The sequence below is a fragment of the Panthera leo genome, chromosome B1, assembly GCF_018350215.1.
Source record: "Panthera leo isolate Ple1 chromosome B1, P.leo_Ple1_pat1.1, whole genome shotgun sequence".
Taxonomy (NCBI): Eukaryota; Metazoa; Chordata; class Mammalia; order Carnivora; family Felidae; genus Panthera; species Panthera leo.
The window spans coordinates 103,819,585-103,838,053 of record NC_056682.1 but is presented as its reverse complement, the minus strand read 5'-3'; the positions used below and the strand labels follow the sequence as shown (position 1 = coordinate 103,838,053).

At 36.3% G+C, this 18,469-nt stretch overlaps 1 protein-coding gene and 1 long non-coding RNA gene across 2 annotated transcripts in view; one reads left to right on the top strand and one right to left on the bottom strand.

Annotated features, from left to right (window-relative positions):
* Positions 1-2,202: 2,202 nt before the first annotated feature.
* MAD2L1 (mitotic arrest deficient 2 like 1) lies at positions 2,203-9,827 on the bottom strand. Its single transcript, XM_042935609.1, has 5 exons — positions 9,664-9,827; positions 8,596-8,742; positions 5,046-5,166; positions 3,714-3,817; positions 2,203-3,048 (listed from the first exon to the last, which is right to left on the bottom strand). Exons 1-5 carry the CDS (start codon positions 9,734-9,736, stop codon positions 2,876-2,878), a joined length of 618 nt encoding a protein of 205 aa, XP_042791543.1. The 5' UTR covers positions 9,737-9,827; the 3' UTR covers positions 2,203-2,875.
* A 60-nt stretch (positions 9,828-9,887) lies between these two features.
* LOC122217909 overlaps positions 9,888-18,469 on the top strand; it is a 51,139-nt gene continuing 42,557 nt past the window's right edge. The window contains exons 1-3 of the long non-coding RNA XR_006201743.1: positions 9,888-10,483; positions 11,134-11,242; positions 12,314-12,373. This is a non-coding gene — a long non-coding RNA (uncharacterized LOC122217909). The remainder of the gene's footprint in view (positions 10,484-11,133; positions 11,243-12,313; positions 12,374-18,469) is intronic.

Here is an 18,469-nt window from a genome sequence, read left to right as displayed (position 1 = left end):
TTATACAAATAAATGAAATTATATTGTTTCTCTATTATAAAAATAGATCAAATAGTAAGAGCAAAAAATAGGTGAAATGGTAACATAAACGGACTTGTGTAATCAGAGGGTCAACTCCTGACATTTTCCTCTCCAGGCCTTTTCTAATAGTTTTGTTGCTAAGGCTACAATGTTTTTGCCAGATTGGAATAGGACTGTCAACTCTAATGAAGATTAAGTAGCTTTCCCAACTAGATTTTTTTTAATAAGCATCAGTTAATACTGCTAGTTTTAAAAGCCATATTCACGAAGAATGGAAAGATCTTTAAAGATCTGTTCTTAGAGCATATAACTAATAAAGTTTGAACTTTAGTAGCATTTCTATTCCACAGTTATGCCAACACAAATTTTTATCAGTTACATTGGACAAAATAACTTATAATTTCACATATTTAATAAAAAAGGAATAAGAAATTACTTGCAATTTTAGCCCAAAATTAATTCCCTAAAGAGTAAATGAGGTCACTTAATAATTCTTTTGATTGGCTGGAAAACTGTTTCACAACTGCTTGCAAATTCACACTTGATTTACTCTTTGAACTATATAGACTAAGTTAGAGGTTTAAGCCCTCTATCTTTTGGTTCCTACCATTCATTGGTCAGTCATCTGAGGAAAGTGTAAATACAAATACACCCAATGAAACATGGAGTTTTACAAATGAAAACCAATTTATTCTGGACACTCAATGGCTAAAGGGATGTAAAAGGTTAAGAGCTGGGGCACCTGGGTGGTTCAGGGGGTTACCTCAGCTCAGGACATGACCTCAGTTCGTAGGTTCAAGCCCCACATCAGGCTCTGTGCTGACAACGCAGCGCCTGCTTGGGATTGTGTCTCCTCTCTCTGTGTCTCCTTTCTCTCTGCTCTTCCTGCACTCGTGCACTCTCAAAAATAAATAAACTTAAAAAATAAATAAATGAAAGGTAGAGCCATTCGGAAAAGGGTGAAGGAACTCCTTTTGATGTGCTTGCTGAGGGGTCAGCTGAGCTTCCTTGGTCATGGACAGAAGAGACCACCTAAACTTTTAAAGGTACTGGTTTGCTTGCTCATTAAACCCACAATTCTACTTGTGCACTAAATCGTGAAAATTAAATGAAAGAATTCATGTAAAGTGCCTAACAAGTAACAGATGCTGTGCTTTCTTCCTCTGATGTCTTTATATTTTTGTAGCCAGAAATCCCAATGTTAATTTCCAATAAGAAAGTCTAGTTTTTTAGAGTCAAAAGAAATTCACCTTGAGTATTGCAGCATTAGTGACATCTGGTGGAAAATGGGAGTTACAATATAGGATTATTATAGCTATTCTGATCTTTGCTGTATAATATCACTTTCATCAGGTTTTCACACATCCTTCTCTCCAACTCCATGGGAGTATACTTCCCTGCCCTATTGAAGTTTGGCTTAGCCATAAGACTTGCCCACATAGTGGAATGTGGGAAAAAAAGTCAGCTTTTAAAGTTCTGAAGCTAAGCTTGAAGAATCCTGGATAGCCATTGCTCCTTCACTAGTTGAGTAAGACATGTGACCTGCAGATTTGCCTGAGAAGAAGATAAGCACCCCAGATGACCCAGACTTACAGGGGAAAAAGTGCTTATCATTATTCTATGGTTGTTTGCCAAGCAGCAAAAGTCAACTAATATAGGAGATTGTTACCTCTATCGTAAACATTGTAATCATGGAAGCTTGATTTCCCTATCCAGCTGGGGACACTGGGAGAAGGATCCTGAAGACCAGGTGTGGTTCAGTCCCTTCTGAGGCTCTTATTTCAGACCCTGATAAGCTCAACTAGAGCATGCTGTTTTTCATTCCTCTATGGTAAGCAAAACTGAATCAGAGTCCAGGCCAGGCCCACCCAGGCACCCCTCCTTCCTTTTTAAAGCTGAATTTTATTTCATTGCACGTATACATCACATTTTGTTTACCCATTCATCTGATGGACATTTGGGTTCCTTCCACTGCTTGGTTACTGTGAATAGCACTGTTATGAAAATGAGCATCCAGGATTGTTTCATTCATCCTGGCCACTTGGCACATTAACAGGTCCACACCATAATTTTTGAATGAATGGATGCTATGTGTATTTACTTAATAGTGGAAGTTAATACATGTAAAGAGTTAGACTAAGCACTCACACCAATATAAAAATAAAAATATTTTAAGACAAATTTAAAATGTACACATTTATTTCATCATCATTTAAAGCTTGATTTTATAAACCATAAAAAAAAAACTTTTTAAGAGTTCTGTATCATAGGAATTTGAAGTAGAAATATTCATACCTTTGTAGGCTCAGGTTATATAAATTAAAATCAAATAATTGGAAATGTTTTCAATATGGAAACTATACAAATGAAATAAATGGCAAAAGGACCTAATAGGAGCAATATTTCATTACTTACAGATTCTTATTGGGTAATTTCAGAATCTAAACAAAGACTTTGAATATTCAGACTTATTTTGCTATATTTTATATTTAAACATTTCCCTACCTATATTCTGAGTCAAGGTACTTGACCAAAAAAGGTCTGATTTAAGAAGGCATTTAGCTTTATAACAAAAGTTTGCCATCTATGGTTACCACTCTCAAAGGAATTGACATAACAATGATGATATAATCTCCTAGTCCCCTTTTGAATAGTGTGCAACAATGTGGGTCAACCCTGTATAAAGTCATACAGGTACCAAAAAATGGAACAATTATGCACAGTTCAGTGAAAGCATAATGTTAAGTTTTCCCCATCTAAAAGTTAACCAATGAAACAAAACGTATCACCTATAGTTGACTTGGTTCCAGGAAAACCACATCTGAGAATTACAAGTACATCACAGTCCTTATCCTCAGTCATTGACAGGAATTTTGTAGGCCACTGTGCTATTTACTTTGTGGATCGTAGTAGTAAATGAACGAAGACGGACTTCCTCAGAATTGGTAATAAACTGTGGTCCCGATTCTTCCCATTTTTCAGGTACAACCAAGTCTTTGTCTGTATAAATCAGTAGATCAAATGAACCTAAATTGGGGACAAGATCATTAAAGTACCATTATTTTTTCAAAAGTAAAACTCCTCTCCCTGTCCCTCTCACATTTGAACCACCTATAGTGTCAGAAAAGCTACTTTACTCGGATCTCTAATCAGTTGTTAGCTAACTGCTTTTCCTCAATGGAAATTTTAGTACAGAAAACATTGTACTCCTTTTACTTTATCTTATGAAAAAAAATTCAATTTTTTTTCCTTTAATGAGAAAACCATTAAAAATATTTGCAGAAAGAATTAATCACGAGATAGCATGAATGTAAGCCATAGAAGAGATAATAACATCTTGGTTTTGTGACTGATGTATCCCAGTGCCCAGAACAGTGTCTGGCAGATAGCAGGTATGCAGGATATATTTGATGAATGAAAGAGTAACTAAGTTAGGAAAAAAAGACACAATTATAGCTAAAAGTCTTCATTATATACATAGACATGTGTAGAAAATAAAAATAATGAACAGAATTACATCAAAATATTTTAGAGTGAGTACTGTAAACTACTTTCATTCCTTCACCGCACTTCTAAATAAGATGCATATAGCATTACTTTTGCTTTATTAACATTTTTCTCATTTGTATTACAGGACACTGATAATTAAGAAAAAATTTAATAAAAGGATGTGAAATTTGTATAATACTTACAAGAAACTTCCAACAGTGGCAGAAATGTCACTGTAGCTGTGATCTGTCTGATCACTGAACGGATTTCATCTTGGATAGCTTTCTGAGACTTTTCTCTGGGTGCACTACCAAAGAAACCAAATCATTAATTTAAATTTTAACAAGTTATTTAAAACATTGGTAAGATTATTTAACTGATTAAATATTTCCCAAATCAAATAAGTAATGTATTCAAAAGGTTTTTTTTAAAATATTTAAATATACAGGAGTATAATATGTATCCTTAGAATCTATAACCTAGTAGGCACAGTATTATCTCTGTTATTTCATTTATCCTCCTAATCGTTTTTAGGGTTGATCTTAGTATCAAGTTATTCAGTAGCAGATGATTAGAAAACCTGTCAAGTGCTTCAATTAGGAAAACTTCAGTACCTCCTAAAATAAAGATAACAAGTAGTATCTAAAATATTTAATCAGTATAATCATTTTGGCATTTTTAGTATTGCCTAAATGTCTAATTCCCTACTGCCTCAAAAAAGACGTTAATCCGGCATCAAATTATTTGTATAAGTTAAAACTTTTCTAAAATAGACCAAAGGTTTCAGAAACAATCTATATTTCATTACGAGAAACAGTTCTCAGTTTATAGATAAGCATGCTTAAGACAATGCTAGAAATTAGCCTATAATGATGGGCCATTTGGGGGATCCGCAAACTTCAGTTTATGAAGTGTTGCAGGAAGTTTGTGGCATTAAATGAAATACAGTAGAGCTGCATCTTTTATTTATTTATTTTTTGTTTATTCATTTATTTTGAGAGACAGCGTGAACGGGGCAGGGACAGAGAGAGAGAGAGAATCGCAAGCAGGCTCCACACTGTCAGTGCAAAGGCAGACATGGGGTTTGATCTCACAAACCATGAGATCATGACCTGAGCTGAAATCAAGAGTCAGATGCTTAACTGACTGAGCCACCCAGGCGCCCCAGTAGAGCTGCATGTTAAGCTGGGAGAAAAGTCTAGGATAATACTTTCTGGTCTTAAAAGTACCTTGAAACTCATTAAATGGCCCACCTAGTCCATCATGTGTAGCTTCTCATATAGCATCATAAACACTAAAGTCTGTAATTCATGGATTTAGACTAAAGGCAATTATGTCCATGATATGCACAATTTTTTTGTGAGCACAGTTTATGAGCCCTATTCTTTTCCACAGGGGATTAGGTCAAATCAAGCATACTTAGAAACAAATTACCTTATATAAAACTAAGTTCAATATAATTAGAACTCCTTTAGTAAGGAAAAGAAATTTTGCAAAAAATATATAAAAGTGGAAGTAATTTAATTCATACTTACCTGTCATCTTTTGCAGTCTTGTCACACTCAATATCAAATTGCCACCTTTCAAGGACTTCACCACTCTCAATATTTGAGATGACTACCACCAGTTTCTGAACTGAACACTTGTATAACCAATCTGGAATACATAACAAGGCATCTTTTTTTGATCCACTGCATTACAAAGCAGTTCTCTTCTCAGGTCTCACTTCCTATTGTCTGCAAATTCCTACCCCTAGTATTTTGGAACTCCTCCAACCTGTACAGGAAACTTGCCCCACAATAACCTAGCTCCTGTTTTTGAATTCTCCGTATTTGTACCAGATACAGTACTGAGTGCTGAGAACAGAGTAGTGAACATGCAGTACTTCCATCTTAATCTAAGGTAAAATGTAGGAGTGGAGGATTAATCTAATCATTGTGCCAATAAATGTAAGATCTATTATAATTGTGATGAATGCTATGAAGGTGAGGTATTTGATGCAGAGAGTGAATACAGGAAACTTTGGTTCATTCAGGGAGTTCTCATTTGAGTTTAGTTCTAAGAATAAATACTATTAAATATGCAAAAATATACAGAAAAGGGTATAGGTCTTAAATATTAAAAAGGGAAGAGCATCTGACTAGAGGACTTAAAAAAAGCCAATACAACTGCAGTTACGGGGAGAACGAAGGCAAGTTTAGCAGGACACATAGGGGTCAAACCATTCAAGGCCACGTGGGCCAAATTAAAGAAGTTATATCTCAAGAATGAGGGAAGTCATTATTGTGTTTGAAGGAGGGTGTGATGTAATTAAATTTATATTTCAAAACTATCCTTCTGGCGGTGAAGTGGAAAGTAGACTGGAGGTAAAGAGGGGATCTAGGGTCACTAAAATTAATTAGTAATTCAAGTAAGAAGTAATGAAGGCTTATAGAAGGATAAACTGGTAAAGATGGATCAGTAGATACATTCAAGAGATTTCATGGTTAAAGTTGTTAAGATTTATTGAATACTTGAGAGTAAGGAAGAGGAAAGACTCAGGGATACCTCCTAAGTTTCTGGTTTTTATCACCAGTTGGATTACTGATACATTCACTGAGATAACCCCAAGATCAAGAGTCCCATGCTCCACTGACTGAGCCAGCCAGGAGCCCCATTTTTCATATGCTGAGTTTGAAATATCACTGGGATAGTCACATGAAGATATCAAGGGACTCATTTAATATATGAGCACAGAGTTAGGAGAGCTGGGCTAGATGTACGTTTGTGAGTCAACTACACAAAGATTAGTGAAGCTATCTAGGTATGTCAGAGATCTAGAGAGGTTATCATGAGAAGAAGGCCTCAGAATGAGCCCTGAATTAATCTTATATATTGGGGCAGTATACTCAGGAATCAGCAGTTTGTTGTTGTTTTTTAAGAGACAAAACAATTTAGTAGTATCGAGGGCATGTGGGCCACCTAGGTCTCTGTTGCATACTCTTTTAAAAAACAACCCTTTACAAATTTGAAAATATTCTTTGTAGGCAGTACAAAAATAGGCCACTTGCTAGATATGGCCTGGCACCATTGCTGACCCCTTGGCATATATCAACAACTTTTTATCAATTTAGTTCTGAAAAGGAGACTGGTTAGTAAGTTAAAGATTTGGAGTAGGTGGAATTATTTTCTTTTAAAACTAAAGACTGACTAAACCAATGAAAGTAACTCAAAACAAAGGAGTCAAAAATATCAGAGAAGAAATAGGGTAAAGTCCTTAAGAAGGCAAGAGGGATGGGATTCAAATTGACAGAACAATTTGCCTCTAAGAACAATTCCTCCGTGTTAATTAAAATAAATGGGAAAAGTTAAATAGAAAGGTCTACCTACATCTGAGGTGAAATGTCATGAGTGTAATCTTAAAGGAGAAAACCCAAAACCATTAGCTTAGGCCAGGCTTGCTTCTCTATCAAATTAAGATGACATAGATTCATACTTAGAGGTTTCAGGCTAAATAATCTGAGGGCAGCCCTAATACAGGATTACAGATGATTTAGTTCTAAAGGCAATAAAAATATAATTAATGCTATTTTTAAAAAAATTTTAATGTTTGTTTATATTTGAGAAACAGAAACACTGCGCAAGCAGGGGCAGAGAGATGAAGACAGAACCTGAAGCAGGCTCCAGGCTCTGAGCTGTCATCACAGAGCCCGATGCAGGCTTGAACTTACAAGCCATGATATCATGACCTTAGCAGAAGTCGGACACTTAACCGACTGAGCCACCCAGGCTCCCCACAATTAATGTAATTTTAAAAATAAAGCTACTTGAAAAAACATAGATGGCTTATGAATTAAAAAGAAAAAAATAGGTGACTAACTGCAGTGTTTTTTGGAACTATTATTTTGGGAGGTCAAATGGGGAGGTAGGGAGAAACATCTTACAACACAGAAAAATTAGAAATGAGAATCCTAAGTGGAGAAAAACAAGATTAAAAAAAAAAAAAGGAATAGATGGAGAATAAGTATTGTGATCGAATACAGTAACTTCTTGAGCTAAGGAAAAACAATGAGTGTTCAGATAGAAAAGGCTTACTGACTTACAGGCAGGATTTTTTTTTTTTTTTTTTTTTAATGTTTATTTATTTTTGAAAGAGAGAAAGACAAGAGTCAGAGGATCTGTAGTGGGTTCTGTGCTGACAGCAGAGCCCATTGCAGGGCTCAAACTTAGGAGCCCTGAGATCATGAACTGAGCCCAAGTCAGATGCTCAACCAACTGAGCCCCCCAGGCATCCCAGGATTTAAAAACAAAAACAAAAACAAAAACAATAACAAATGGAAATAGGTAAAAATGAGAAACTTCTACTGGGTGTCCTATTACTTAGTAGTTGTACTTTTTTAAGTTTAATTCCCAGGTTGGATCTAATTTTATTTTCCTTTATTCTAAAATAACGATGGCTCTAAACTCCAGGCAGCTACAGAAAATAGATCATGTTAAAAATACAGTGGATTTTTCTCAGATAATGAACACCATCATAAGTACATTAAATTCTAATTTGTTCCATCTGGCCACATGAACTGCAAAAATCATTTCTTTTTTATTTTTTTAAATTTTTTTTTTTCAACTTTTTTTTTTTATTTATTTTTGGGACAGAGAGAGACAGAGCATGAACGGGGGAGGGGCAGAGAGAGAGGGAGACACAGAATCGGAAACAGGCTCCAGGCTCCGAGCCATCAGCCCAGAGCCTGACGCGGGGCTCGAACTCACGGACCGCAAGATCGTGACCTGGCTGAAGTCGGACGCTTAACCGACTGCGCCACCCAGGGGCCCCCAAAAATCATTTCTAAGGGACTTGATGGAGATTGTTTTGTGAAGCTGTATCAGATACCTAACATCAAAATATTCAACTCACTCAAAATGTAGGGTAAAAGTGGAATTTCTTTCAATTTATATATTTTTGCTTTCTTCCAATTGAGAGTCATTATATTTGAGATTGTAGTGTTTTACACTTCTATATACAGAGCGAAAAAACGACCACCAAGATGCCCGGAAGGAAGGGTCATAGAAGGCCTGCAAAACTCAAAATTGTTTCCAACAGTTAAATACCTTTTAGTTGTTCCACCACATTATTTAGGTATTTTATGAGCTCAGGATCAGTTGTTACAAGCAAGGTGAGTCCATATTTCTGCACTCTAGTAAAGGTTTCAGATGGATATATGCCACGCTGATATAAAATGCTGTTGATACCAAATGCTGAAAACAAAAGGAATGTTAAACAAAAGTTATTATCACTTTGTAACTCCGTAAAATAAAACATATTTAGCTGTGGCTATGGTTTCATTAATGGTATAAAACTGTAAATGCCTAGACACGTGTTTATGGGTGTGTCGCTGAAATCAGAATAGGTAAAAAGTGGAATTAAAAATCCTTAAAATCTTGCTTCTAAGTAAAAGAACGCGATACCTGCACTTATGTGGCAATAAAAGAAAAACGCCAAACTATATTAATCTACTACCGTCAAATTTCAGCTCATTGTAATCCAAGTCCAAATTCGGGCTAGAGGATGTCAAGATCGGCTTTTGTGTCTGAGTTAGCAACTGATTTTACTGGTCCAATGCTCCAGGCAACCCTCTCCTTTCTTTTTCCTCCTTTTCCCCTCACAAATCCTGCCAGATTCTATCAGAAGGTACAAGTGGCCTGGTCCAGAACAGCGAGCCTCCTAAAGTCTAGTTCATCACCCCAACACCAGAATCAAAGCGTGAAGATCGGGTTCTTAAAAACATACACGGTCTCCACCCCGGTCGTGTTCTGTCTCAAGTCGCTGAGACCCGGGTGGTGGTGGGGTGGGAGGGGCAGGTGAGGAAGTGCGTAAGATCAGCAGTTTAAAGCAATTCGGCAGCTGATGGGGCTACGACAAGAGACAGGCCTCGGTTCAGCAGTACCTAGGCCTCCAGCTCCATTAGCAACGCATCCGGAAACGGCGCCTGCATGCGCCTCCTCCTAGATTCTCCAGCCCGGCAGGAGGCTGGGGCAGAGAGGGCTTGAATTCCGGGCCTCTCGGCACCCCCGCAACCTTGCCCCCGCGCTTACCCCGCCTCCGTGGCCGAGCCGTGGGCCTACCGGGCGGCCTGGCCTCAGTTCTCCCGCCCTCCGGCCTGCGCGAGGAAGACTTACAGAAGAACTCAGCCACGATTTCGGCGCTGCCGCGCAGGGTGATGCCCTGCTCCCGGGAGAGCTGCAGCGCCATTGCCAGGCCTACAACGAAGGACCGCGCTTCCACCCGGCAGACAGCTACAGCAGGGACTTCCACAACACTTCCCCGCCACTCGTTTCAAAAGTAACGACGCAGCATGCCGTCTGGTCCTTTGCGCAGGCGTGACAAACCTCTAGGTCCCGCCCCACGGGGCGGGGTCGGGCCTGTCTTCGCTCGCCTGAGCTGTTTCCTCGCGCAGGCGCAGTAGGTAGGCGTGGTCACGCATTTCCGGGTAGTCCGGGTCCGGAGCGTCCTGGTCTGGCTCCTCTAGTTGTGGGAATCTAGACTGCGTCGAGGAAGGAGGCGGGCGATATGGTTTTAGTTGCCACACCTTAGGCCTGCCAGGGAGCACAATTTCTAAGTTTCATAGATATTTTCAAAGCGATATGAACTGTTCGCCAGCTGCACCTTAAGTGGCCCCAGTGATCCCTAGTGGGCGCTTGAAACTTTTGCTAGACGCTTTGGCAGTTCGTAAAGAAACCGGGTGCGCGGTAGCCAAGCCACAGCCTTGGAGAGCCCGATTACTGTATGAGAGAGCGGCTTTTCCCGAGAAATTAGGTTAGGGTTAAAGGGATGAGCCGCAACCTTTTTTGTCCTGTGCCTATGTCTGTCCTGGGCTCAGCCTTCTTCCACCCGGCCTCACTGTAAAGCGGTCAGGAGCGGCTGGAGGCTGCATCTGGCAGTCTAGCTTGTGCTCCGTCCATCCCGCGCACTTTACACCCACAGGCAAGGTGGTGAGGAGTAAGTTCATTGCACCAAAAAGGCCCATCTACACTGAAGAACTTTCAGGGGAATTTTGACTCACAAATTCAATGACTTTACATTAGGATGAGAAATATTTCAGGGAGTGCACAATTAATGTTCGTGTCAATTGTGAAACAATTTTCGCAAAAATTTTATTCGCCTTGAAGCAGCTAGCAAAATTATTTGTAAAATGAAGTCTCAGAAACTTTGTTCCAGACATACTTTGCTATTTAATTATATGAGAAGTGCCTGAGTGTGTTGCTTTTCTATTGTTCTGTAACAAATTACTACAAATTAATGGTTTAAAATATCACCCAGTTGTTATCGTAGTCGTGTAGGTCCGGAGTTGGTGTGGTATAGCCGAGTGCTCTGCTTAAGGGTCTCACACTGTTGAAGTAAAGGCGTCTGCAAGTGGAATCTCATTGAAGATCTGGGTTTCTCTTCCAAGCCCCTGGCTGTTAGCAGAATTAATGTCCTTGTGTTTCTTAGTCTGAGGTTCTCCTTGTTTTGCTAGTTGTTGGCCAGAGGCTTTTGCCAAATAGCTCTTCTATAAGCTTTCTCATACTTACAGTCTCTGACTTCATGGAGATCCCTTTTAAGGATTCATCTGTGTGTTTAAATCACCAACTTTTCACTCTTTCCACCAGGAACTTAGAGTCAGAATTCTGGCATAAGACTGGTAAAGCATGATGCCCATCTTACTACGAATAAAAATTGTCTTTCTAAGGAATTTTATATTAATACTCAACACTTCAGGTAAGACTTCCTTCAGTTTCATAGTAATATAGTTTTTAAATTATCTGAAGATGCAAATAATTGTTGGTATAATTTTGGAGATTCCAGAATTCAAATGGCTAGAAAAATGTATGTTTTCCATGTATAGAAGTATTTATTAAATACGTTTTTTTGTGCTCTGTGAAGAGATGTAAGAAATAATTAACCTTTGAAGGTAAAGTCTGTGGGGCACTGGGTGGCTGGGTTCTTTGAACGTCTTACTTCGCCTCAAGTCATGATCTCACGTCTCATGGGTTCAAGCCCCATGACAGGTTCTGCACTGACTGCCTGGAGCCTGTTTCCCTGGCTCATGCTGTGTCTCTCTCTCCAAAAAAAAAAAAAAAAAAAAAAAAAAAAAAAGCCAGGTCTGTACTTTTTGAGGACTTTGTAATCTAGTTTTGTTTAAAAATGCATAGTTGAAAAAATAAAGGTGGCACCCGCGTGGCAGTTGTGGCAGTTGGTCCAACTCTTGATTTCAGCTCAGGTCCTGATCTCACAGTCACGAGATTCTCTCTTCTCCCTTAACTTCTGCTCCTCCCCACCACCTCTCTCTCTCTCCCCTGTCTCTAAATAAATGAAAGAAAGAAGGGAAGGGGAGGGAAGGGAAGGGACGGGACAGATTGAAGTCTCATAAATTTGGCCTTATCAGCCTTCTGCCTAACTCAGCAGCCCCTTTTCAGATTATTTTCCCAATCTGCCTCTTCTGTTAGTCACTTTTCCACCTCAGGGCTTTTCATAATGTGCTTTTCTCTGCCTAGAAATTTCTATCTGTTCAGATTTCTAATTATATTTATATTCTTTTTTTTTATTTAAATGTAACTGTATTCTAGAAATTTTCTTTGACCTCTCTATAAGGTCCTGCTCTATATTAGCATCTCATTAGTACTATTTCAGAGCATTGCTTTCAGTGTTACAATGAAAACAATGGAATTGTAATAATTATGTAACGATTTGTGTTACATCTTCCCTTTTACCATGGAGGATCCATGTTGACATTTTATGGGTACTTCATCAATATTTGTTGATTGAATGATCATTTTAATATTTCCCTAGGAAAATTTCATGGAAGAGCCCAAGACATTTTCAAATTGGAGAACCGATTGGATGAATGAGGTGAGGCCACATTTTGGAAGCTTTGAATATCCACATGAGTTGATTTAATTGGAGGTACCAGGGATATGTAGTTTCTTAGAATTGACATAATTAAAGGGGCATTTTCTCAGGTGTAAATTTCAGTAGTGGTTGTAGAATGGATTATGTACAGGACAGTCTAGAGTGGTGGCCCTCATACTTGAGAGTGTGAAAGAATCACTTTGGTATTTTGCTATATGTACGTTCCTGGCTTTTATTCCCCCTTCTCCAAATCTAATGCAGTCCAATACCATAACCACTAGCCACAGATGGCTCTTAGGCACTTGAAGTGTGCTTGTCCAAATTGACATATGCTATAAGTATAAAAATACCTGATTTCAAAGACTTACTATAAAAGAAAAAGAATGTAAAATATTATGTTTTTCAATTGATTACATATTGAAATGATATTTTTACATGCATTGGATTAATTTCACTTGTTTCATTTTAGCTTTTTAATCTGACTACAAGAACATTTAAAATTACATGTGTGACTCATGTTAGATTTCTGTTTGGACAGTCTACTCTATGGGCTCTAGGAGATGACCTATGTTAATCAGCATCCCAAATGATCCTTATGTTACTTTTTGAAAAACAGTAGACCACAATGGATATTTTAGTAATGCAGGCCTAGGAAGTTGAGACCCTGGACTAGATGGATGTGTAAGAGTTTGAATAAGAAGATCTATATCAGAGCAAGGTATTTGGAGGCAAGAATTGGGAATATAGATAAATCCAACAGGATAGTGTTGGTCAAATCTATGGAGATGTTAGGAAGAGCTGCCCAAACTCTGAGCCTATTCTATTTATTTAACACAATAACACTTAAGATTCTAGAAACTTTGGAGAGATTTATTTCCTATTAATTTTTTTTAACTTTTAAAAAAAAATTATTTATTTTGGGGATGCCTGGGTGGTTCTGTCAGTTAGGCGTCCAACTTTGGCACAGGTCATGATCCCATGGCTTTGGATTCTCTGTCTCCCTCTCTCTCTGCTCTTCCCCTGCTCACATTCTGTCTCTGTCTCTCAAAAATGAATAAATGATAAAAATAGTTTTATAAAAAATTTTATTTATTTTGAGAGAGACGGCATAAGTGGGGGAGGGGAAGAGAGAGAGGGAGACAGAGAATCCAAAGCAGGCTCCACACTCAGTGTGAGCCACATGTGGGGCTGGAACTCCAAAAACCGTGAGATCATGACCTGAGCAGAAACTAAGAGACACTTACCCCACTGAGCCACCCAAGAGTCCCCCTATTAATTTTTGAGTGTTTTGTTTGATATTGACCTATTTTATTTAAACCATCTTATCTTTACAGAATGTTTTTTAAAAACTTGCTTTTGGGAGGTGCCTGGGTGGCTCAGTTGGTTAAGTGTCTGACTCTTGATTTCAGCTCAGGTCATGATGTCACAGTTCATGAGATCCAGCCCTATGTAGGGCTCAGTGCTGACAGCAAGGAGACTACTTGTGATTCTCTCTCCCCCTCTCACTCTGCCTTTCCCCCACTCTCTGTCTAGTGCCCCCTCTCTTTCTCTGGTACACAGATGCTCCCTCTCTTTCTCTCAAAATAAATAAAAAAAAAACCCTTATTTTCAGTTACTTGAGTTTAGTTTTGTTTACAATTCAATGAAATCTTTCTGATGTTTAGAGGAAAGCTATTTGGACAGTGAGAAGTATAAACATAACTTAAGATTTATTTCTGAAGAAAATTCAAGCAGAGAGCATAACCAAACACATGTTTGTTTTGAAAAGAGATACCTATGAAAAAGTGTGTCATAAACAGGCCTATAGTCCATATTAGGCTGCTAAAACCAGAAATAAGCATTTCTAAAGCTAGAATCAAATGGAACCTTAAACTGAAAGTAATTTAATGATTTAAACAATCTACTAGTTGAGGAAACTGAGGTCCTGAGTGGCTACATGGTTAGTCTAAGATTCAATATCTAGTTAGAAGATTTAATGGTAGAATCTAGGGTTCTTAGTCTTTTTTAAAAATTTTATCAGTTTGAAGACATGCTAATTAATACTCTTGTTTTAAAGGTTATTTTTACAAAAATCAACTGATTTTAGGTTAAAGGTTTTTATTCAATAAGCTGTACACATAACTTGTCAAGAAAATGGCAATTACAATCCATAATGAATTTTATGTCAATACACATAGTTTCAGCTGCCACAAGATGGCACTGTTTGCATATGAAATAATACCTTTTAAAAATTCAGTGTAAATATGCTTCAATTTGTGCTTCTGTTCAAAGTAAAATAAAAGAAAAGTATATTCAGTGGCTTCTAAGGTATTTGTATATGTGGAATACATCAGAATGAAGTGTTAAATCATAATATATTATAGAATTCATATCTTTCTTTTAAACATTTAATGTATCAGTGATAAATAGTAACCAGTAATAGTAATAAATCACTATTCATATTTACATTTAATTTGTATATTTTTATACATGGAAAAGAAAACATTTTAGATAGTTGAATCATTATTCTTACAGACTTATGAGCATTTTCCTTCAAATCACTAGGTGTTATTTTATTCTCGAGGCCAATATCTTGACATAGAACAGTTTATTCTAAATCTGATAAAACAGTGAGGGATACTTATCTTTATGATAATATTAATAAGAAATTCATTTAATAAATTTTGGGGAAAACTGGGGCACCTGGGTGTCTCAGTTGGTTAAGCAGAGGACTTTGGCCCAGGTCGGTGAGTTTGAGCTCTACATCAGACTCTGTGCTGACAGCTCAGAGCCTGGAGCCTTCTTGGGATTCTGTGTCTCTCTGTCTCTGCCCCTCCCCTACTTGCGCTCTGTCTCTCTCTCTCTCAAAAATAAATAAACATTAAAAAAAATCTTTAAATTTTGAGAAAAAATTATTGTGTACATAGGTAATAATTATTAATTATGTCAGTTTGGAGAACTGGCTTTTTTTTTAAAAAAAGGATATTGTCATAAAGACCCATTTTCGTCACATACTTTCCTCCTAAGGACTTTCTTTGATTGTTGGCTTATATATTCAAAAAGATAGCACAACAATTTGAATTATGACATTTTATTAATAAGCAATGGCTTAATAAAGTGAACATATATATCTCTATACTGGTGTAATTTATAATTTTTAATGATCCAGTTGTACATATAGAATATTATAATCTTATCTTTAGTAAAAGTTAGGAAAAAATATTACTGAAACATATTAATAATTCATAAGTTCTTGTAATGAAAATTATGAGCAGTTTTTACCAGAAAGTATTACCATGATTTTGTTTTGGTATTTTATTATAATTCTCTAATGATAATGGCATATAGTCACTTGGAAGTCTTTTCATGGCTCAATCATGATTAGGTAACGAAAGGTGTAATTTGAAAGGTAGGTGATAATCTTACTCATATTTAATCCCCAGAGACTGTTTGATAGAATATGTGTGTGAAATATATATATGAAGAATGGGTTCTGCAATCGGTTAGATTTGATAGCACAGTGTATTTTAAAATATAATTGAAATTCAAAACAACTTAGAACAATTTCAGATATAAAACTACCAACACAAAGCCTCTGTGAAGAATTAAAAAGCCATGGTTGCTATTAAATTAATAAAAATAGATATAATTTCTTAAATGATTTTATAATTACATATTAAATTTGATTTAACATTTTATGCCTATTGTACATTTTTAGTTTGTTGTTTCTGAATATTCTGTATGTAGGGTTATTTGTGTTGTTGTCTAATATGTAAATAAAGATGAATTAGTTGTGCTAAATATATCGACTGATAATTAGACCATGATGTTACTTAAGTAAATGGAAGATATTTTTTTGAAGAGTGCTATAGACAAAATAAAATAAATAAACAATAAGTTTGGATCTTTCTTAAATAGTTATGAATATCAATTTATAAAGTATTTATGGGAAGAAAAAGCTTTGTGAAAACATGAAAAATCACCTTACTTTAAATTTGGTTATATTTTTCTATTTAGATAAACTGGCTTTTTAAATTGGAACAGTTCTCTTATAACCTGACTTGCATCTTGTGTTTATAGCTCATTCAAAGAATATAGTAGTCAAGCCGTATTTATCAGGTTACAGATCAGTCATGCACATTAATTCTATTATTTCTGCTGGGATTTCCCACTTATAAATTGAATATGACAGTGTTTTTTATTCTTGAGTAAGGTGCATAATCTATTTAGCATCAACTGACAACAAAAAAGCTTCCTGAAACTCTAGAGTTGCAGGTTTAGTTTTGGAGACCAAGTGGATTAAAAATTAAATGGTGTCTTTTTATTATTGCTTAGTCTCAGTATAGTTGTAAATAAAGGTGCTAACTTTTCACACTGAAATAGATGGCAATTATCTTTTTTAGTGTAGTCTTTTGGATGATCCAGAATGTACCTTTTTAAGCTTGTGTTACATTGATATCAAAATAAAAGGAAACTTGAAGTTTCATTTAATTTGTGTATCTCCAAGAATATTCTTGCAGTCCTAGTATGAGAAACAACAGACTAGCATTTAGATATTTTAAAATGTGTTCACAGAATTTTGTTATTCTTAAGTGAGGTGTGGTTATGAGTTTGTATAATTAAAGAATTATTAATAAGATATGTTCCTTTTTATTTCTGGAATTTTACAGTAAGAGTTTTATTAAATTTGAGTTATCTTTAGTTTCCATTAGGTTAATAAGAAATTATAATATTTAACTCATAAAAGCAGCCAAATATACTGTTGTAATATGGTTGAACATCTTAAGGACTTACGAACTTATGTGTTTCTATACCTAGGATGGCTGCCACTTTAGGAAAAAGATCAGGAGTGTGGGAAGGGCAGGAAGTTACCTAATGCCTCAAGTGTATCTGAACTTGAAGCAAGGTTATTTGAAGGACTCTGGAAATGTGCATGTACCCTCCTTTTTCTCCAAGATCTTGTTGTTTATGGTGTATCCCGTCAGTAACCGAAAAAGTGATGAATACTCATCAATATAAGTTTATTTATCTCTAAATTATAAACATTTTCTAAGCTATATTTATATTTTATGTATATAAGCATAATAAATATTTATATATATATTTAAAACATACACAGATGTTAGAAATTAAGAAAGATGAGATAAAGAAATGTTTCTTTTAAAAATGATTTTTGTAGGGTTTCTGGGTGGCTGAGTTGGTTAAGTGTCTGAATCTTGATTTTAGCTCAGGTCATGATCTCACAGTCATGAGATTGAGCCCCATGTTGGGCTTTTTGTTGAGCATGGAGACTGCTAAAGATTCAATCTCTCTCCCCCACTTAAACACGTGCACTCTCTCTCTCTTAAAAAATAAAATTATTCTTGTTATATCACTAGAACATAAATTATTTTACTTTCACTAAATGTATTAATGACTTAAAATTTATGTGGTTAATACGCCTCATTATTTTTTTAAAATTTAGTTTAATTTTTTGTAAAGAATGATTTAAAAGTCTGATACTTAGGGGCACCTGGGTGGCTCAGTTGGTTGAGCATCTGACTTCACCTCAGCTCATTATCTCATGGCTCATGAATTCGAGCCCTGCATCAGGCTCTCTGTGCTGACAGCACAGAGCCTGGAGCCTGCTTTGGATTCTATCTCCCTCTCTCTCTGTCCCTCCCTTGCTTGCTCTCTGTCTCTCTCTCAAAAATAAACAAACATTAAAAACAATTAAAAAATAAATAATAGTCTGATACTCAGTTTGGCTTATTTTAATACTTGGGGTTTTGTTTGTTTGTTTGTTTTTGAGCTTGTTGTTTTTGGCTTTTTGACCATCAGAGCTAAAAAAGAATATATCACAAAAACATGAAGATGCAAATGGAAGAAGTTCATTGTTGACTTACTATTTATTTTAATTTGTATTTTTATAATTTTAATAAATGGGTCTAAACAAAGGTTTAAAGCAGTTTTGACCCATTTCTTAAAAATATGAAAACTCATTTTCCTATTAGTTTGGAACTAATTGAACTGATTGTTTCTATCTTTTAATAGCCTTCGGAACTAATTTGTAGTTTAGAAAAATTATAAATAGATTAGAAAAATTGGTTTCCAAGTTTTTCAATTGTATAGATTTTT